Consider the following 22,548-nt stretch of genomic DNA (forward strand, 5'->3'; position numbering starts at 1 on the left):
TGTGCACTGCCTGCCCCCACACCTGCTTCTCTTCACGCTGCCTAGACCCTGCCCCAAGCGCCCAGCCCTGGGGTTCAGTGCTCCAGTGCTGCCCCTGCCTGGGTGAGACGGGGAGTCCATATGCCCAAGCCCTGGGCCCAGAGCTCGCCCACCTACCAGTATCTTCCAGCACAGCACCCTTGTGCAGCCCCTACCCAGCCCCAACCCCCTGCAGCTCTCCTCTAGGAGCCCGGCAGGGCTGGTGGATGCAGCCCAGGGACACGGATGGGGTCAGAAGAACACAGACTGAGTCCCGGTCTATGTTCTCCTGACCCCACCCCCAGTGCCTACCATGGGACCGGGACCTGTGGCTGCTCTGGAGAGCCCAAAGCAGCAACTTAAAAACCATTTTTTTTCAAAACAATTTCCTGCATACTTCCTGGCATGCCGGGGAAAATGTCGCCGTGTGCCACTAGTTGACACACGTGCTGGGGGTTGCCAGTCCCTGACCTACCCCCTATCCTAAGGCAGTACTTGTATGACTAACATCTAATAGGCAGGTCCATGTCTTCTCCTCCCTTCTGACTGTCACCTCATACATATATTGTCATTTTACATTAAAAAGATATACATTTTAAGTGTTGTGTGAAGAGCAGTACTTGGGAGCCCAGGTGATCCCAATACATGTACCACTGGAAGGACATGTGAAGAGCTCTTCAGCCCAGAGCAAGTTGGAGAGGACCATGTTCAGCAGCTGAAGAAAGAAGCAGACCTCTGCAGTCAGTTTGGATATGGAATTAGATTAAAGGAATAAATTTACAGAGGGGTTATGATGATAAAAAAAGGGAATTCTGGCTCTCCATTTAGGATGTGTGATGTGTGGAGTTGTGTTTATAATCTCCAAGTTGCAGTGCAGAGTGGATGTTGTTTTGTTCATCTTCCTCAAACTTTGGGTGCTGGCTTCAGTCAAGACAGAGGATTTTCACTGGGATGTTCTGATGCTCCTCTAGGGCTAAAAAGCATCCGTTTCTGGCTTGAAGTCTTGCTCATTCAGTCAGGCTCAGATTGACTGCTGCCTGGGCCTCACAGAAACCCTAACAAAAAGTGGAATCAGACCAGGCCCAGCAGGGTATAAATAGGAGACTTCCTGAGTGACCAGGGAGCCAGTGTGCAGGGGCTGCAAACAGGGTAAGCAGTTTGTAGGTCAGTTTGCTCCATCACCCCCTTTTTGAGGAGAAAGCCTTTCAGTTTGGTGTGAGGAATCTGGAAAAAAGGAACCTTTTGGGCCACCGAGTAGTAAACAGGCCTGATTCCAGGCGAGTTCACTAGAAAGGTGTGCTTGGAAGAAGAGCAGTAAGAGAGAGAAAGCAGATTAAGAGACCCAGGGAAATGGCTGGAGGGCATTGTAATGCCAGAGCCACTGCCACTGCCTCTGCTTGCACTTTTAAGGTTTCTGTCCAGGCAGGACTGCTCACTGTCGAGGCTTCCATGCAGGGCTGGGTTTGGCACTGTGGGGACTGCAGCTTGCAGGTTCCTTCCAGTGATTGCCAGGTTGGGTGTGAGTGGTGCCTCCTGGTGGTGTCTCAGAACAGGCAAGGGAGCTACAGGAGGAGGTGGTAGACTCTGAAGCATCCTTTGCCATGGGGAGTTCTTCCTCCACAGTCCTGAAGGTCTCCTCCAGCACTGTACTGATGAAGTGCTAGAGAAGGGAGAAGAAATGGACTCCCAGGAAGCTGGAAGCTTGTGACCTCTGGCAGTAAGCATAAATCTGCTCAGGAAGGTTAGAGGGGAGAGCAACAAGGGTGATGTTGTGGTGGGCGTCTGTTATAGACCACCAGACCAGGAGGAAGTGGTGAATGAGGCTTTCTTCAAATGGCTAACGAAAGTTTCCCCATCACAAGCCCTGGTTCTCATGGGGGGCTTCAATCTCCCTGACATCTGCTGGGAGGGCAATACAGCAGTGCACAAGCAATCCAGGAAGTTTTTTGGAGAGTGTTGGGGACAACTTCCTGCTACAAGTGCTGGAGCGGCCAACTAGGGGCCATGTTCTTCTTGACTTGCTGCTCACAAACAGGAATCACTCGCTGGGGAATGTAGTGGAGGATGGAAACTTAGGCAGCAGTGACCATGAGATGATTGAGTTCAGGATCCTGAGGAAAGGAAGGAAAGAGAGCGGCAGACTTCAAAAAGTCAAACTTGGACTCACTCAGGCAACTCAAGGGCAGGATCCCCTGGGAAGCCAGTCTGATGGGGAGAGGAGTGCAGAAGAGCTGTCTGTACTTTAAAGAAGACTTACTGAGTGTGCAGGAACAAACCATCCTGATGCGCAGGTAGACAGGAAGACTCGCAACTATGGCAGAAGACCAGCTTGGCTTAGTAGGGAACTCTTCAGTAAATTAAGTCACAAAACTAAAGCATATAAGAAGCGGAAGCTTGGACAAATAACTAGGGAAGAGTATAAGAGGATTGTTTGGGCATACAGTGATGAAGTCAGAAAGGCCAAAGCACAGTTGGAGTTGCAGTTAGCAAGGGATGTGAAGGGTAACAAGAAGGATTTCTACAAATATGTCAGTAGCAAGAGGTGGATAAGGAAAACTGTGGGTCCCTTAATGTGGGGAGTTAATGTTGTGACAGAATGCAGAAGTGCTCAAAGCCTTTTTTGCCTCAGTTTTCACAGGCAAGGTGAGCTCCCAGACTACTGCACCAGGCATCACAGTTTGGGGAGGAGGTGAGTAGCCCTCAGTGATGAAAGAACAGGTTAGGGACTACTTAGAAAAGCTGGATGTGAACAAGTCCACGGTGTCGGACATGATGCACCTGAGGGTGCTGAGGGAGTTGGCTGATGTGATTGCAGAGCTATTGGCCATCATCTCTGAAAACTCATAGTGATCAGGAGAGGTCCCAGATGATTGGAAAAGGGCAAACATCATGCCCCTATTTAAGAAAGGGAATAAGGAGGATCCAGGGAGCTACAGACCAGTCAGCCTCACCTCAGTCCCTGGAAAAATTGTGGAGCAAATCCTCCAGGAATCCATTTGTAAGTACCTGAAGGAGAAAAAGGTGAATAGGAACAGTCAGCATGGATTTACCAGGGGCAAGTCTTGCCTGACCAACCTGGTTGCCTTCTATGATAAGATGACTGGCTCTGTGGATGTGGGGTGACGAGTGGATGCGGTGTATCTTGACTTCTGATATGGTCTTCCACAATGTCTTGGGGCTTCTTGGGGCAACAAAGAGCGATGGTCACAAACTGACAGAGCAGATTTAGGCTAGACATTAGGAAGAATTTCTTCATGGTGAGGGTGGCCAAATCTTGGAATGAGTTTCCAAGGGAGGTTGTGCTCTCCTCTACCTTGGGGGTCTTTAAGAGAAGGCTGAATAGGCATCTGGCTGGGGTCATCTGACCCCAGCACTCTTTCCTGCCCAGAGCAGAGAGTCAGACTTGATCTGTTGAGGTCTCTTCCGACCCTAGCATCTATGAATCTAAACATTCTTGCAAGCAAGCTAAGGAAGTATGGGCTGGATGAATGGACTTTGAGGTGGATAGAGAACTGGCTGGAGCATTGGGCTGAGAAGGTAGTAATGAAAGGCTCTATGTCTAGTTGGCCTGTATTAAGTGGGAGTGCCTGGGGGTTGGTCCTGGGGCCAGTTTTGTTCAATATCTTCATCAATGACCTGGCAGAAGGCATAGAGTGCACCCTCATCAAGTTTGCAGATGTCACTAAGCTGGGCAGAGTAGTAGATACGCTGGAAGGTAGGTCTAGGATTCAGTGACCTAGACAAATCTTAGGTTGGTCCAAAAGGAATCTCGTGAAGTTCAACAAGGACAAGTGCAAAGTCCTGCACTTAGGACGGAACAATCCCATGCACCAGTACAGGCTGGAGGCTGACTGGCTGGGCAGGAGCTCTTCAGAAAAGGACCTGGAGGCTACAGCGGACAATAAACTGAATATGAGCCAGCAGTGTGCCCTTGTTGCCAAGAAGACTAAGACTCACTGGGCTGCATTGTTAGGAGTGTTGCCAAGAGGGCAAGGGAAGAGATTATTGCCCTCTATTCAGCACTGGTAAGGCCACATGTGGAGTATTGTGTTCAGTTTTGGGCCTTCCACTACAAAAGGATGTGGAGCTATTGGAGAGAGTCCAGTGGAGGGCAACAAAAATGGTGAGGGGTTTGGGGGACATGACTTATGAGGGAAGACTGAGGGAACTGGGCTTATTTAGTCTCGAAGTGGAGACTGACAAGGCACTTAATAGCAGCCTTCGACTGCCTGAAGGGCTGTTCGAAAGAGGATGAGGCTAGACTGTTCTTGTTGGTGGCCGATGACAGAACAGGGAGCAATGGTCTCAAGTTGCAGTAAGGGAAGTTTATGTTAGATGTTAGAAAGAATTTTCTCACTAGGAGGGTAGGAAAACACTGGAACAGGTTATCCAGAAAGGTGGTGGAATCTCTGTCCTTGGAGCTTTTTAAGTCCTGGCTAGACAAAGTCTTGGTTAGGGTAATCTAGTTGCGGATGGTCCTATTTTGAGCAGGGGGTTGAACTAGATGAACTCCTGAGGTCCCTTCCAATCCTAATTTTCTATGATTCTATGATTGCCACGTTTGGGATCAAAAAGGAATTTTACATGGTCTGTGGCATTTTTTGCCTTCCCCAGTAGGGGGGACATGGTTCTTTTTCCTTGGATCTCTTGCTGGGAAGACATAACTAGGGCTGTGTGAAACTTCATTTGCTGATTCAAATCTCCGAATCAAATCAGGAGACCCATTAATCTCACTGAATTGAATCAGAAGCCTTTGATTCGATTCAGAGAGATTAGACAATTCAGCCATAAACACAGCTTTTATATGTTTTTTTTTCTACGTACCTCAAGGTACCAGGTGCAGCTCACGGATGCTGAGATGGTGGGGCGGATGGAGCATCCCTTGGGAGTGCGGGGGGGGGGTGGGCTTGCTCTCGGCGGTGGACCTGGAAGTGGCCCAGAAGTACTTCCGGTCCACTTCCAGGTCCACCACTGAGCACGTGGGGACCCTCCCCCTACATACTCCCATGGTACTCTTCATCTGTCCCACCATCTCAACATTCACGAGCCGTGCCTGGTACCTTGAGGTATGTAGAAAAAACATATAAAGCTGTGTCTATGGCCTAATTGCTGATTCTCTGAATCGGAATTGAATCTTCAGATTCAAATTCAGCTGAATCGAATTGGGACAGTGATCTGGATCTGTGAACTGAATCACTGTCCCTCGAATCCGGCCGAATCCAAATTGAATACTGCCTGCTTCGCACACACCTGCTAATAACTGCTTATGTCCTTTCAGTGGCAGGACATTGACTGTTCCCTTGTCCTCCTGCCTTATCTGTGACAAGGTAGGGAGATTTTGATGTTTTATGCATTGTGTAAAGAACACATCTATAATTACTAAGAAATGTTTTTAAGAATAAGTTAGACAAACACTTTTCTGAAATGTTCCTACTTTGAGCAGGGGTTTGGACTAGATGACCTCCTGAGATCCCCTTCTAGACGTATCTTTTTATGATTCTCTACTACATCTGTGTTGCTTTGTTTTAGTCCTTTCTCTTTCCCTGTTTTAGCACAGCTCTGGGCTGGAGAGCTGAGATTCCAGAATCCCATGCCAAAGGAGGAAAGGATACAGGACACTGCAGAGGATGGTCATGTATGGCAGGGGTATCAAACTTAGCCTATGCCCCAGGCCAGATCCAGACTGGGGGTCCTCCTGGGACAGATAGGCAATGATGGCAGTGGCAACGGGCTGGGCAGCCATTGGGTAACCGAGGACTACATCACACAGCCTTTGTTTGTCCTTATGCTACCCATTGCCATGTCCAGTGGGGCCTATAGTCCCAAATTCTATGGCAAGCCCTGCCCCTCTGTAGCCACACCCCCAACTTCTGGTATCCTGGTGGAGAGCCTCTGCTCTGATTGACACCCCTGATTTATGAGACCACCTGCAGAAGGTATACTACTGCTTCCAGGCCAAACATGAGCAGTGATTGCCAGGAGTAGTAACGGAGAGCTTGAAGGCTCGTGTTTAATTTAAGGCTGAAGGAGCAGCAGGGCAAGTGCGGAAAGCTGCTCATTATGAGCTACCAGGGAATGGGTACCTGTGGATTTACCTGATACAAGCATTTACTGCACAACTAGCTGTGTAGCATTAATTCCGTGGGTTAGAGCCCTGCATGGGAGACGAGATACGAGAACAGGAGAGGCCAGCAATAATAGGTTATCCTGGGGTTAAGGTGGCAAGCTCAATTAGGAAACTCAGCTCGGGGACGCATCTGACTAGAAGGGAGCGGGGCCAGGGAGATATATAAACATGGTCCCTGAGCCAGGAGGGGCAGTCTGGCCCTGGAGGCTGCGGAGACAAGAGCTCCAGAGCAGGAGGAATGCAGGAGAGCTCCTGGCCGGCACTGGAGCTATCTTGAGGAACACAAACAGTGCTACTGCTGTACAGGGGGATATTACATGGAAAGGGAAGCCTTGTTATGCAGGCAGTTAGCCATTGTTTATGTTCAGACCCAGAGGGGTTTAGTTTGTGTTAGCCAGAAGGCTTATTCCTTGGTTACAATTTCAACTGGTGATTTAGGTATGGCTGAAAGGGGAGTGTATGGAGGCCATGGTGAGGTGCTCAAGGGGTGCATGGTAGTTTAACCCACAGCAAGGTGTCGGGGGCATGCCAGTGTTCGGGGCATACCATAGGCTTAAGCCTGAGCGGGAGGTTGAAGCCTAGAGAGAGAGAGAGAGAGAGAAAAGCAGGAGCCAGATGAGAGCCAGGGAGGCCCAGTGCCCAGGAACAGCAGAATCTGGGCCAGGGGGTCCTGTGCATGAAAAGGACGGAGATGAGGGCCAGGGGTCCAGAAGACTAAGCATGCTCAGCACATGTATTGCCTAGGACAGTGCAAAGACAAAGCTGGATTAGGTGGTCATGGGCTGGAACCGCAAAGTGAGGTCCCACACAGCTGGCCTAAGCTAGGAGAACCAGTAAGAGAATGGCTGAGGTTGGTAAGGCTGAGGCCCCAGCAAGGGGTGTAAAGGTCTGAGGTAGCCTGGTATTGGATTGGGGCCAAGTGCCCAATAAAGTAATTAATTGGTCACTTGTGAGGCATAGGCATGGCTGTAGGGGAGGCTGGAGGCTGTGCTTCACTCTTAAGGCTGGTAGATGCCCTGGGAAAAAGCACTGAAAGGCCATTGGGGCCCACCTAGCAAGGGCAGAGTGGAGACCGTCAGAAGCCTGGAAGAGCTACCTGGCATCTAGAGGAACTGGGGCTTGCTCTAGGATCCATTAGGCAGCCTCCCTTTCAATCAAACAACTACATCAGGGGTCGGCAACCTATGGCACATGTGCCCAATGTGGCACACGGCATGGTTTTTATTGGCACGCGGGCTGCTTCCTGCCCCAAGGGATGGGAATGGGCGTGCCCAGATTGAGCAGCACATGGCTGCCTGGGAATAGCCTTGTGCTGCTGCTGACCCGTGTTAGCTGGACTTGCCACCGCTGGACCCAGGCCCCGGAACACCCTGAGGCCCCTGGCCTCAACCCTAGCCTGTCCCTGCCATGGGCCCCATCCCCAGCCACATCCGCGCCCTAATGGTCCCGGGCCCAGCCCCATGCTGCTAGCCACATGCTACTGGCAGGCCCCAACCGACACTATCACCGCCGCAGGCCCCGTCCCTGGGCCTGGCCACGTGCTGCTGGCAGCCCAGCCCCAGCCAGCTCCATCGCTGCTCTGGGCCCCGGCCCAATGCCAGCTCTGGGCCGGGGCCATCTGCAGCGTCGGGACGGGACTGGGGCCATGGACCTGCACAGGCCCTGGCCCTTTTCCAGCGCTACAGGCGGCCCTGGCCATGTGCTGCTGGTGCCGCTGCCTCCCCCCCCCCACCCCCAGCAGATGGCCCTGGCCCCAGCCCTCACCACCGCTGCCGGCCCCAGCCCAGTGCTGCTGCCGGGCCGGTCCGTTGGCAGCGTGGGGATGGGGCCCGTGTGGGGCTGGGGCTGAACACCTACACGGGCCCCGCCTCATCCTGACACTGCCAATGGCCCCGGGCTGCCAGTGGGCCCTCATCGCCCATGGCCTGGACCCCAGCCCCAGGGTGCCAGTGGGCCCTGGCCCCAGCCCCATGCTGCAAGGGCAAGGATCACACTAAACTGGTAGGATCTGCTTTTTAATTCAGTTTTAAATGAAACTTCTTATGCATTTTAGAAACCTTATTTACTTTACTTACAACAGTAGTTTTATTATATATAGAGAGAGACCTTATAACTCTAATATGCAGTGTGTCCTGTTATGTACTCCTCAGCCCTCATTTTGTTTTTGTGATATGCCAGCGCTCTGGCATCTTTCAAGGTAGGCATTGTGGTTTTTTTGACACTCAAGCCAAAAAACGTTGCCTACTCCTGAACTACATCAAGGTGTGGCAAGCGAGTAAGAAGAGGAGGGCACCCTAGAGCTGGATCTGGCTAAGGGTTGCTTGGCCACCAGGGGGTGTCTCAGTCTCCCTTGAAGCTCAAACCTGGTCACAGGAGTGGAATTCTAGTTGAGTGTCCTTTATGAAGCCAGGACTATGTGCTTGTGCTGCTCCCAGCACTTAGCTTGAGGCTGTGACCATTCTGTGTCTCTGCATCCTGGGACTCAGCCTGTCGTCTTTTTCTGTGGTTCATAAAGGCCCGTACTGGACACTTGGATGATGGGAAGGGACTGCTCAGCTATTACCTGTGCAGCTGCTGGATGGCCATGGAGTACACGTTTTGGGCATATGGAGGCATGGTGGAGGGCCCTAGGGGTGCTCCTGGATACTTAGTGCTACCTGCCCTGGATGGTCACTTTTGCTTGGCTGCTGCACATCATCTGTGAGGTTAAGGCTGAGACCATTCCAGAGGTCTGAGCATAGGAGGCCTGGAAGTTCATAAGCTAGTACTAGGCACCAAAGACTAAGTCCCTTGAACGTAACAACTGTGAGGGTGTTCTTTTCAGGGATGCCCTGACTAGAGTTGTGGGTTTTCTGGAAAACTTTCCAGTGTCCTAAATAGAGCATGATCTGATTTATCATGTTTAGTTGACTTACATTTAGTAAAAAAAAACCTAAAAAAGTACCCCCATGTTAATTTTATGTCCCAATAGCCACAAGTATTTGAACTGAAATATTTGATTAGATGTGGCTTGTGAACGCTGCAATGCCAGGGTGCGGCACAGGAGTGTAGGGGGCCCCTCCACATGCTTGGCGGTGAACCCAGACCACTTCTGGATCTGCTGGGGAGCACGCTGGGGGCTCCCCTGTGCCTCCCCGGCTCAGTGATCGGCCCCAGGGAGACCCTGGGTACCTCCCCCCCCTCCCCTGGCCCAGGAGGCACACCCAGGCCTGGGGTCAGTGAGGATCTAGTCAGGAAACTTCTGGAGGGACTGGAAGTATGTAAATCAGCTGGTCCTGACGACCTCCACCCCAGGGTGCTGAGGGAATTGGCAGAGGTCATTGCGGGATCCCTGGCACGGCTTTACGAGCACTCGTGGTGCTCTGGTGTAGTGCCAGAGGACTGGAAAAGAGCCAGTGTAGTTCCCATTTTCAAAAAAAGGGAAGGAGGGCCCAGGAAACTATAGGCCAGTTAGTTTTGCCTTGATCCTGGGTAAGCTTTTTGAGAGAGTTATCTTGGCACATGTCCACGAGGGGCCAGCAGGGGAGGTTATGCTTAGGAGCAACCAACATGGGTTCATTAGAGGCAGGTCCTGTCAGACCAACCTGGTGGCCTTCTGTGACCAGGTCACTGAATCCTTAGACGCAGGGGTAGCAGTGGACGTAGTCTTTCTGGACTTCATGAAAGCCTTCGACACTGTCTCTCACCCCATTCTTGTTAAAAAACTAGGGGACTGTGGCGTCGACACTTACACAGTCAAATGGGTCGCTAACTGGCTGGGGATTCCTTGGACGCATGATATTGAGCTGACATACCCTGACATGGAACAATGGGCAATGCCTGCATTGCCCAGTAAAGTGAATCTGCAGTGCTGGGACGCATTCTGGCACAGCTGAACCTGCTCCAAGGATCATGTCTATTTATAGCCTATGTTGGCAAAGGAAAGCTTTGGGGAGCAGAAAACATAGGCTGGTGTATGTATGAGTGAGCTGCTGTCTTGGGTGTGAAGATGCATCCCTGGGGCAAATTCCCTGGCATGAGAGGAGAGTGGAGAAGGGTGGGAGGAGGTGCTGAGACAGGATGAAGCTCTGTATAGTTGGTATATATGGCCATGACCCTGGTGGGCACTTGAGAGGTTGCGGACGGGTAACCCTGGCCCTGTTGTTGCTACCGTTGGGGTTTGGGAGGACAGCTCTTGTCTGGTGCAATGTTGAGGGGCTAGGCAAGGTAGCCTAGATGTTGGAGAGCTGCTGTTGGAGTTGAAGAATAGTTATCAATTGCTGTGGTGGGGCCTGGTTGGAGGCTGGGGAAGGTAACCCTTGATTTGAAAAGGACTTGGTAGGGGTGGGAGTGAGAAGGGAGGGAACTTCTCTGCCTATGGAAAAAAAGCCTTTGGTTTGGGGGGGAGGGCGCAAAATGTAGAGCAGCCTGAATGCTCTTTCTCTCTTTTTTTTTTTTTTTTTTTTTTTTTTAATCTTGTTCATTGTGAGCCAGCTGGGTATATCCCTCAACATTTCTGTTCCCTCAGCCTTGTTGGTCGCATCAGTGTTCTGCCTTGCCTGGAATATTCATTTTTGACAGGAGCCAAGGACAGACAAATAGTCATTTTCAAAATTTTTTTAAGGGCCCTGTGGGCCGAATAGAATGGCCTCGTGGGCCAGATCTGGCCTGCAGGCTGTATTTTGACCACCCCTGCTCTACACTCTCCTGCTGTTTTGAAGACCCAGCTGCTTGGAGGGGTCAAGTGAGTTATGGTGCTACCCTGGAAAGAAGCAGGTTATTTTTCAACCCAAGAGCCTGGCTGGATGAGTACCTTCAGTGGAAGTTTGAATACCTATCCTCTGAGTAGGAAACAATAAAGCACTCTATTAATGGGTGTCTGAAGCGGGGCAGCCCTATGTTGAAGTTCTAGGCTGAGTATGCTGCTCTAGTACTAAATAACAGCTTGCAGAAGACCCTGCACAGTCTCTCTTCTTAAAGCTGTGAAGCTTTGCCACTCTGACAGCTGGCTGAACTCATGTGACCCACCTTCACCTGCTCAAGCTGATACCCTCATTCACTGCATGCTAGCTATTATTAGTGAAGCTCCAGGAATTCGCTACTCAGATGCCATCAGACTTGAACTATAGCCCACAAATTGTATCCAGGATACTTAAACAAGTAGTACCAAGGGAAACATTGCCAAATGGCCTGTATTCCATTTTGCCCTGTGTGGTAAAAAAAAAAAAAGCAGCATATCTTGTCCCCTCCCTTGTTACATGATCCCTATCATCAGAGAAATAAGATGGATAGGAAGAGGGTGAATGGCTCTGTGTGAACACTCTGTACCAGTCTGCTGTGTGTTTCAACCACGTTTTACTGGTCTGAAAATATTGAACCTCCTGATTGGCAATAGGGGTCAGGAGGGTTGGCAATACTGTTGCTTTTTGATTGATTGCATTCGCAAATAAAAATACTTCTGTCTCATGGACATAATTAGCTAAATTCCTTCATGTTAACTCTTGGGGAAAGACACCATAAACTGCTAAATTACTTTAAAGCAAATGACAACTGTAAATAAAAGTGCCAAACTTAGCCTCTAATGGCCCAATTTGAATTTTCTATACTTCCCTTCCTTCAAAAGTACCCAATCAAAGTATGTAAGAGCTGAATGGCAAAGGTACAAATCCCTTTGGTGACTAGCCTAAGCACAAAATCATAGCCTCATATAGCAGGTCACAGTAGGATGTGTTTGCACTCCTCTCCCATTATGTCAGTAGATGCAGCTGTACCCCTCTTTCCTATGCCTGAATAACCTTTGGGATAAGCTTTTTAGGCTAGATGTGGCACTTCCCCTTTGCATGCCTTTGAATTTTCTTTCCATCTCTCACTAATCTGTCAACATGGACCTGCTGGTGACCATGTGTAAATCCATCCATGTCCTTGGCCAGGGCTGCTGGCACAGTGTTGGTTTATTGAACATGGGGTAGAGGGTGCAGAGGTACTGTCAGAATATCGGTGTACTTCTGTTCACCTGCTGGATTTGAGGGAATGAAGAAATAGAGATACCTTTGCCATTTTAGTGATGGTGACATCTAAACTGTATCTTGATGGCTGTACATTTGCTTTGCAGTCCCAATCAGGAATGACTCCTGGTGTCTTCCTCTTCCTCCTCCATCTGCTTCTGGCCAGGGGAGGGAGGGCTCTTCTGGAAGGTACAAGGGTAACAGTGTTTCACAATGAAGCGCTTAAAATATTCCTGTTTCATTCAGAGTTGTTGTGGTCTGGTTTGAAGCACCTCGCTGATAAATGACACATGACCTTTCACATTTTGAAGTGTTTAAAAGGCACTTGAAGCAGTACAAATGTCTGTCCATGCCATCAGCAATTTATGGGAATTCTAGGTGGTTTTTATATATAGCATAGGAGAATGGTGGTTGTCAGGGTTCTTCTCAGTTTGTCTCCTTTGTCAGATCATCTCTGAGCATAGGTGGAAACCAGAACCTTCATGTTTCAAGACAGTTAGACTGTGGATTGAACTCTCATTTTGAAGAAGAAAGCCTAATTATTTCTATATTCCTCTGACAGACCAAAGAGAACGCTGTACAGTAAAAAGTATGGAGTGGACCTCATCAGGTACACACATGCAGCCAACACTGTGGTGTACAGCTCCAACAAAATAGATGGTAAGTGACTAACTCTAGTTAAGTATTTTTATTTATCTGAAGTCAGGTGTCACATTTAGATAAACAGTGATGAAGGAGCTAGGGAAAGCTTTTACACCAGCCTTCAGATAATAAATAGACATCTCCATAGTCATAATAAAATGTTTATTTTAAAGCATTGCCCAAAGGCATCCCTTAACACATAATGACCATTTGTTTCTAGTATTTCCTTTACTTTCAATAACCAAGAACATTAATACGATCTATAGTGGAAGCGAGATTTGAGCTATTTTGTTCACTGGCTAAGTGAATAGACAAATGTTAAGAAGCTTTTGTGCTCTAAGTTTCTCTGTCTGTTTATTGAACATATTTATTACTCATTGGGGTGCTCATATTTTTAGTAGTTAGGATTTTAAAATGGCACTGTGAGGGTTTTGTCCCTGTACAGCTCCATAGAAAATTGTGCTAAGAATGTGTTTATGAAGTTTGTTCTTTCTACCAGCCGTTCTTTTTTGTAATAAGCTTTATTACCAAATCTGATTTATCAAATAACAAATTTAAAGGTACACCCAATCCCCAGGCTGGGGGTATGGGTCAGGGTGTGTGTAAGATGGATATTTATTTTCCCTCAGGTGTGCTCCTTTAACCTAAGTGAATGTCCCCAGGGGTCTTGCATTCTTTTTCTTCTGTTCTTTCCAGTCTCATAGCTCCTTTATATGGGGATGGGGAAGTTGGGGGGGCGCAGATTGAGGCCCCTGTAGTGGGGGAAGAAGTGGGGCAGGGCCTGGGGCAGGCACAGCACAGGCAGGGTAGGGTGTGGAATGGTGCTGCAAGCGGCTTGTTCGAGGTTGGGGAGCGGGTGGTTCCTGCTGTTGCACACATCCCGGGAGGGAATGGTGGGGATGTGACCCCTGGATCTGCGTGCAGGGTGAAGGTAGGCTGCTGCTGCAGGCTGGAACTAGGTCACAGGCAAAAAAAGCCGATTTCCGATACTGTCAATTTTCCCTATATTGGTGCCGATTCTGTATGAGACTGATGTATCAGGGCACCTCTACTTTTATATTTCTTAGTTGATAACAAGCTTTTTTGTTTGTCCATTTCTAAATGTGACCTTCTTAATGATTCATGCCCTCCCTGCTCCCCCCCCCCCCCCCCCCCCCCCGAACACTGTATGTAATACAAGGCTGTCTTCCACCCATCTCTACTTGAGATTTCAGATTTGTTCTAAATTTGTTCTTAACTGTTAGCTCATGACTTGTGTTATAGAATCATAAAAAATTAGGGTTGGAAGGGACCTCAAGAGGTCATCTAGTCTAACCCCCTACTCAAAGAAGGACCATCCACAGCGAGATCATCTTAGCCAAGGCTTTGTCTAGCCAGGTCTTAAAAGCTTCCAAGGATAGAGATTCCACAACCTCTCTCAGTAACCTGTTCCAGTGTTTTCCTACCCTCCTGGTGAGAAAATTATTTTTAATACTTAAGCTAAACTTCCTTTGCTGCAACTTGAGATGGCTTCTCCGTGTTCTGTCATCTGCCACCACTGAGAACAGTCTAGCTCCATCCTCTTTCAAACCCCCTCCCCTTCAGGTAGTTGAAGGCTGATGTTAAATCCCCTCTCAGTCTCTTCTTTTCTAGACTAAGTAAGCCCAGTTCCCTCGGCCTCTCCTCATAAGTCATGTGCCCCAGGCCCTTACCATTTTGGTGGCCCTCCACTGGACTCTTTCCAATTTGTCCACATCATTTCTGTAGTGGCAGACCCAAAACTGAACATAGTACTCCAGATGTGGCCTCACCAGTGCTGAGTAGAGGGGAATAATCACTTTCCTTGCCCTGCTTGCAGCACTCCTACCAATGCAGTCCAGTATTCTGTTAGCCTTCTTGGCAACAAGGACACTGCTGTTTGTTTATGTTCAGCTTATTGTCCACTGTAACCTCCAGGTCCTTTTCTACAGAGTTGCTGTCCAGCCAGTCGGCCCCCAGCCTGTACTGGTGCCTGGGATTGTTCCATCCTAAGTGCAGGACTTTGCACTTGTCCTTGTTGAACCTCATGAGATTCCTTTTGGCCCAATCCTCCAAGGATAGGTCACACTGAATCCTAGCCCTACCCTCCAGCGTATCTACTACTACTCCCAGCTTGGTGTCATCTGCAAACTTTGCTGAGGGTGCACTCTATGCCATCTGCCAGGTCATTGATGAAGACATTGAACAAAACCAGCCTCAGGACCAACTCTGGGGCACTCCACTTGATACAGACTGCCAACTGGACATGGAGCCATTCATTACTACTCTCTGAGCCCGATGCTCCAGCCAGTTTTCTATCCACCTTACAGTCCATTCATCCAGCCCACTTCCTTATCTTGCTGCAAGAATGTTTCATAGATTTTTAGGGTCAGAAGGGACTGTAGATCATTGAGCTTGACCCCCTGCCATGGGCAGGAAAGAGCACTGGGATCAGATGACTGCAGCCAGGTGCTTTTCCAGTCTCCTTTTAAAGACCTCTAGGGTAGGGGAGAGTACCACCTCCCTTGGAAGCCCACTCCAGATTCTGGTAACCCTTACTGAAGGGGTTGGCAACCTGCAGCACGCGTGCTGAGCATGGCACATGAGGCCATTTTGTTCAGCACACCACCACCAGCCCAGGCTCTAGGCACCTGCTGCCAGCCACGGAACCTGGGCTGCTCCCAGCAGGTGACTGGGAGGCTGCAAGCCGTGCTGCAAACAGCCCGGGCTCAGTGGCTGGCAACAGCTACCCAGAGCCTGGGCTGGCTGCAGCTGGGAGGCTGCAAACAGCTGCTCCAGGCTCCTGAATCAGCCCCGTACTGGCAGGTGCATGCATGCCTTGGAGTCGGACGGTGGGGGAAGGACCTGAGGCAGCGTAACCCCGGCCCCTCTCCTACTGCTGGCACAGAGTTGATGACTGGGTTCTGGAGCCCAGCACAGCTGTTTGTAGCCAGCCTGTTCTCTGGACAGCTGTAGTGGGCAGGCTGCAAACAGCTGTGCTAGGCTCCACAGCCCCAGCATCAGCTCCGTGCTGGCGGTGACTCCTCGCGCACCTTAGAGCAGACAGCAGGGATAGGGCCTGAGGCAGCACAACCCTCCTGCTGTCTGCTCTGAGGTGTGTGAGGAATCACTGCAAGCATGGAGCTTATGCCGGGGCTGTGGAGCTTGGCGCAGCTGTTTGCAGCCTGCCTGCTGCAGCTGTCCAGAGCCCAGGCTGGCTACAAACAGCTGTGCCGGACTCCAGAGCCCAGTCATTAGCTCTGTGCCAGCAGTGGGGGAGAGGCCAGGGTTGAGCTGCCTCAGGTCCTTCCCCCACCATCCACTCCAAGACATTCGTGCACCTGCTGGTATGGAGCTGATGCAGGAGCCTGGATTAGCTGTTTGCAGCCTTCCAGCTGCAGCCAGCCCAGGCTGCACACCTGGTTCTGCACACCATGGAGCCTGGGCTGCTTGCAGCTGAGCCCGCCTAACTCCCACCCGCTCCAAGCCCAAGCCCAGCCCCACCCCCACTGGGATGAGGCTGGCCTGCCCCTTGTCAGGAGTGCCTCACCTTTGTGGGCTTAGCTCTGTGGGGTGGGTGGTTGGGCTGATGGGCAGGCTCTGACTGGGGCTTCAGCTGGCTGCGCTGCAGCTTGGGGGCTGGCTCCCTAGGGCAGCACAGGGGCTCCGGCGGGCCCAGGGCATTTTTGAGTTGGACTTTGTCTGGTGGCCCAGCAGCCCGGCTCCGTGCACCTGCACACCTGGTTCTGTGTGTTTGTCTGCTGTCTGGTTTTGTGCATCTGTGTATTCACACATGTCTGGTTTTGGATGCATGTGTGCATGTGTCTGGTCTGTTCTGGGTGTGTTCTGGTTGTCTGCATTTGTGCACATGTGGTTCTGTGTGTGTGTCTGGTTCTCTCTCTGCTTTCCTTTTCCTTTCTCTCTCTTCTTTCTCTTTCTCTCCTCTTTCCCCTCTCCCTCTCTCTCATTGCAGTATGCTTAATAAAAAAGGAATACACAACAACAAAGACAACATTTATAATTATTAAATATACTGATATGCAGTGTGTTCTGCCATTTACTGCACCCCCTCTGCCCCTCATTTTATTTTTCTGGGTATGCCTTCCAAGGTAGACATTGTGGGTTTTTTGGCACTTCGGCTAAAAATGTTGCCTACCCCTGCCTTTCTGAGAGGAAGTTCTTCCTGATGTCCAATCTAAATCCGCTTTCTGTCAGTTTGTGTCTGTTGTTTCTAGTCACCCCAAGGGGTGCCCTCATAAACAGAGTATCTCCTATTCCTTGCTACCACCCCCTGATAAATTTGTAGATGACCACAGGATCACCTTTCACTGTTCTCTTGCGGAGGCAGAAGAGATCCAGGTCCCTCAGTCTCTCCTTGTAGGACCTTACCTGCAGGTCCTTAACCATATGAGTAGCCCTCCTCTGGACCCTTTAAAGGTTATCCACATCCTTCTTGAAGTGCAGCAACCAAAACTGGATGTAGTATTCCAGCTGCAGCCTTACCAATGCCACATAAAGGGGAAGTATCACCTCATTATACCTGTTTGTGATGCATCTTCTAATGTTGTGGGAGACTGTATCAAAAGCTTTGCTAAAGTCAAGGTATACTACACCCACTGGTGTCCGCACATCCATAGAGTCAGTATCTCATCATAGAAGGCAATCAGGTTGGTTAGGTATGACTTGGCCTTCGTGAATCCATGCTAACTGTTCCTAATGACCTTCTTCTCCTCCAAGTGCATAGAAATGGATTCCTTGAAGTTCTGCTCCATGATTTTTCTAGGGACTGAAGTGAGGCTGACTGGTCTGTAATTCCCTGGATCCTACTTCTTCCTGTCTTAAATATGGGCACTATGTTTGCCTTTTTCCGATCATCCAGGACCTCTCCTGATTACCACAAGTTTTAAAGGTGATGATCAGTGGCTCTGCAATCACATCAGCCAACTCCGTCAGCACCCTTGCGTGCATCCCATCTGGCCCCATGGACTTTTTTATATGTCCAGCTTTTCTAAAGTCCCTAGCCTGTTCTTTGACTACTTTTTGCTGCTTACCTCTTCCCCAAACTGTGCTGCCTAGTGCAGTAGTCAGGGAGCTGGTCTTGCCTGTGAAGACTGAGGTGAAAAAGCACTTCAGTCTTTTCTGCATTCTCTGTCACTAGGTTGTCTCCCTCATTCAGTAAGGGACCCACATTTCTCTGATCTTCCTCTTGTTAATGACATACTTGTAGAAACCCTTCTTGTTACCCTTCATGTCCCTTGCTAGCTGCATTCTCCTTCAATAATCAGGAAAGTTTCTCAGACTTTGGTTTGGAGGCAGAATACTTTTCCAGTAGATTCCAAGAACTTCTTCCAGATTTTGAGGTCCCTTCCAGCCCCAATGTCTATGAAATCTATGAAATTTCTAAGTATCTTTTCCCTGCCCCCCCATGCTGAATTGATAAGACAAAATTTTTATTACTAAAATTTTTCAAACTTTTTTACATCAGTCCATAACTTTAGGAGTGTCATTCCTCTTTCAGACTTTCCCAATTTTACTTCTTGCATATGCTAGAAGATGAGTTATCAATTCCATATGAGCTTTATGTTGTATGGTTCTCAGGAAAGCCATAATAGATAATCTGATAACTGCCACCCTTACCATGTCTCCAACCCTTTTCTAGAATAACTTGTTTCTGGAGCATGTACATCATATTGGGCAGAATCTTCCCAATGGCCCACACCCCCTCTAGCACTCACCCATTCCTGTACCATAAATGTATCTTGGGGTGAAATACCATCAACATAGAACTTCTAAAACAGCTTTCTTCTATCGCTGTGCAGGTGGATGTGGTAGGATCTTCGTTGTAGATAGTCTCCCAATCTTCATAACTAATTGGTGTTCGACCCCGGCTCCATGCAACACCTCACAACTGGGGAGACAGCGGGTCGGTGCACGCATTGCTTCTTCCAACAGCTTTATTCAAAATGGAGGAAGCTTCAGGCGAGCGTCAACAAACCAGGGAGCAGCCACGAACATTAGTTGTTTCCATATTTATACACTTTGTTTTATGCTTATTAACATTTACCCCACCTTTGTCCTTCCTTTGTTCCATCCTTATTCCTTCCCTTCTTAAGCTCTGCCTCTATTTACTGTTTATTTCATTAGCATGGAATTACCTATTCATTTAACTTATTTACATGTCTTTTGCTATGAGTGCGTGCCTAAGACCCTGATCCCTACTTCTCTCGGTCACTTGAAGTCTCTTGCTGATTTCCTCACCATCTCCAAAGTCTGTCTTCTGCTTTATCTCCTAATGATAGCCAGTGGTCTGCATCCTGTTTTTCTTACACAATGAGCTATATATCTTACAACAATACTATATTGTTAGGAAAATGCTTGCCTAAGCATCTCGCAGTGTTACTTTTAACATACCATTCTGCCTTGTGGTTAGCAGCTTGCTAGGCCACAGGTTATAGCCTGAATAAAAATTCACCTGCAAATCCAATGCTCCCCCAGATCCAAATACTGTCACCCTAACAACTAGGATGCAGTTTTTATGCTCCATTTTTAATCATAAACAATTTTTTTATTTTGTATGATGATTTAAAATTGCTTTATATAACATAGGCAATAGGTCTGTGTCTCTCATGGGCATGACCAATATTTTCTGAGGTTTACATTTCTTTGCGAATGTGTTGAAAAATGTCTCAATTGCATATATGGAAAAATGAGATTTTAATATTCCTTACAGTATTTTCTAGCTCTTCAAAAGATCTAAATATATTTTTTAATAATTGTCCCCATATTATAATACCAAATATGTTTCTAGTTACTAAAGCTTCCTAATAGCTTCTTAAGATTAAATCCAGTATTATTTATAGGAGTTAAAGACTGTTTTCTTTTATGCATTATTTCCAGCTACTGTTGTTGCTGTCATAAAGAAATGATTATATATAGAATTTGGCCTGGAAGATTTTTTTCAGCTTTATATAAGTCTGTTGGACTGCAGGTTTGTTCTGTGTTTACCCAGTGTTTACTGTGAATTGGTCTCTTTCAGTACACCAAATTTCTAAGTTGACTGCTAGATAGAAATATTTTCTACTTGGAAGCATCATTCCCCTCCTTTGCCAAGGCCTTTGTGGGATACAATTTTGAGTCTATAATTAATTAAGTTTATTCAGGGTAATAAGAAATGTAGTCTGCTACTCATCCAAGAGATTGATTGATATTATGAGAGATAGATACCTATCTTTTATTTCTTTTTGTGTATCTACTTATATACAAATATGTACAAGTTCTGATTTTTTGTGTAGTTACAGTATTTACTTGAATACAAGATTAAGTTTTTTGCCCCCCTCCCTGACCTCCCTCTGCAATCAGTGTGTGGGAAAACCTCCTTGTCTTCATTTGCCCACAAAGAATGCTCATTAAATACATGATCATTAAAGTGCTGCCAAAAGCAGCACATGCTCAGTAATGGGAACCAATTATGAAATTAATTAAATGCAGCCAACGCTGAGCATGACTCTAAGACATATGGCCCATACTGGGCAAATGGAAACCTTTACAAAAAAAAAAAAATTTCAGCAAGAACATACTTATCACCCTATACTTTCAAAACTTCACATATCAAGCACCTGTGTTTTACTAAAATTTCATATTGCAAAAACAGCATATTCAAAAAAAATACAACTACATATATTAAACCCTTAAACATACATCAGCTTCCCACAAAAGAACCCCTTACAGAACCTCCTACAGAAACCTGTGAAAAACTATTGCCTCAGTAACACCTGAAACTCTGCCCCTCCCATTAGTCCTTTGTTGGTATAGTGAAACAAGTGTGTCCAGTCCTTTTTCCTCTTCTTCTCTGACCTCTGCATTGTCCCAATTGACGTAGTATTTCAGATCGTGCAACCTCAGCTTCACACACACACGCACATTAATTTATATTTAGATATCTATATTTATATTTGTACAAATTCATTGCTATCTAGTCTAAGGTTTAACTCGTAATTCATTAGTATTATTCCGTAAGTTATTTGAACTCAGTGCTTATAGATGTATCTATAACTTGGTAACAGCATTATGTACACTCATAAGTAGGTGATTGCACCCCTGGTAGGTCTGATATAGACTTCCCAAATAGTAGTCTTTTGGTTGACTACTGTGGTCTTGACATAATCTTAGTTCAGGTGTGGATGCGATAGGAGTTCCCTTGATGGCCCTGGGCTCTACACCTGATGACAGCTCATGCCCATGCTCGGCTTCCTGTAATGCATAAACAACCTCCTCCCCACGGCACCCCTTTCTGCCCCTCAGACAGGGCTGGTGGGTCTATGGTCCTGGTTGCTGTCTCCCTCAGGGCCCCCCACGTGAGGGTCCACTACAAGAGGAAAGGGCTATGCCCACTCTCCCAGTCCCAGGTGCTTCCCCTTTAAATCAGAGCCAGGGCTCACTTCTGGGCTCTACTCACTTCCCTCACTCACTGCCCTGGCTCCCCAGCGAGATCCCTGGGGAACGACAGGCAAGTACCAACCTATTCTGTGGAGGGGAAGAGGCTGGAGTGAGGGGTGGGGGGAACTTTGAGGCCCCTGCAGTGAGGGAGGGAGTGGGGCAGGGGCTGGGGTTAGTGGGGCCCCGGCAGTGGAACAATCAGAGCCCAGGTGGCTCATGCAGGTGTGAGGGGGGGCTCTTGCCACTGTGTGAACCCTGACGGAGGCTGGGAGGGCATGTGCTACCCCTATCTGTGCATGGGGCACACGTGGCTGCCATTGCGTACTGGTCTCTGAGCCCCAAGTCCCGCTGCAGCTGCCCTGGGAGTGGCGCAGTTCCACATGCGTCCCACTGCTGGGTTGGCAGCTCAGCCCAGCGGCAGGACGCACTTGGCTTTGTGCTGTTCCTGAGGCAGCTGCAGTGGAGCTTGAGGTTTGGACCAGTGTGCAGCAGCAGCCGCCGCCTGCACCCCACACACAGATCGGGGGGACATGTGCCCCCTGGGCCTCCACCAGGGCTTGCGTAATGGCAGGAGCACCCCCCGCCCCCCTCGGGTGCACCTGGATAAGCCACCCGGGCTCAGATTTTTTCCCAGCACTTGGCCCAGTTGGGGCCCCACTCACCCCAGCCCCTGACAGGGAAGTTTTTGATATTTGCTTGGACAGATACAAACACCTTTGCCTCTTGGTTTAATAAAGTTATAGGTCTGTATGAAGTATATCTAGATAGCTCCTTACTTGGTTTTGGAATCACTACAATATGTGCTTCTCTGGGTGTCTAGAGTCTTTCTTCTTTAATATCTAATTAAAAACTTCAGATAATGGACACACTAATTCTGCTCTAAAATTTAAAACTCTGAAGGAAACCAGTTTGGGCTCGAGCGTTCATCATAGTTTTAGGGACTTAACTATATCTTTTCTGATTTAATGTCCTCATCCAAAATCCCTTGGTCTCCATATTCTAATCTAAGCAAATTTGCATTACTTAGGCATTCCTGTATCTGTTGAGGATTTTTGGGGTGTTTAAAGAATAAAGATACTTATCCCTGAATCATAGAAATGTAGAGCTGGAAAGGACCTTAGGAGGTCATCTAGTCCAGCAGTTGGCAACCTCTTCAAGGTGTAGGCTGGAAAAACCCAGCTCTGGTCTGACAGGCTTGGTGGTTTCCACAGCACATCAGTGGCCTGGGTCCACACTGGGACCAAGCAGCTAGGAGCTGTGCCTATATTGCCATGACTTCTTCCAGCCCCCCACTCATGAGCTGGTGCATATTCACAGTTTCTAGCTGGTAGGAGCTGCACTGGG

At 48.4% G+C, this 22,548-nt stretch overlaps 1 protein-coding gene across 1 annotated transcript in view; it reads left to right on the plus strand.

The window, feature by feature from the left end:
* Positions 1-22,548, plus strand: part of WDR82 (WD repeat domain 82) — a 62,477-nt gene that overhangs the window by 13,568 nt on the left and 26,361 nt on the right. Inside the window, exon 2 of the mRNA XM_006270363.4 lies at positions 12,692-12,789. Coding sequence (XP_006270425.1) covers positions 12,692-12,789 — 98 coding nt within the window. The remainder of the gene's footprint in view (positions 1-12,691; positions 12,790-22,548) is intronic.

The sequence above is a fragment of the Alligator mississippiensis genome, chromosome 12 (genome assembly GCF_030867095.1).
Source record: "Alligator mississippiensis isolate rAllMis1 chromosome 12, rAllMis1, whole genome shotgun sequence".
NCBI lineage: Eukaryota > Metazoa > Chordata > Crocodylia > Alligatoridae > Alligator > Alligator mississippiensis.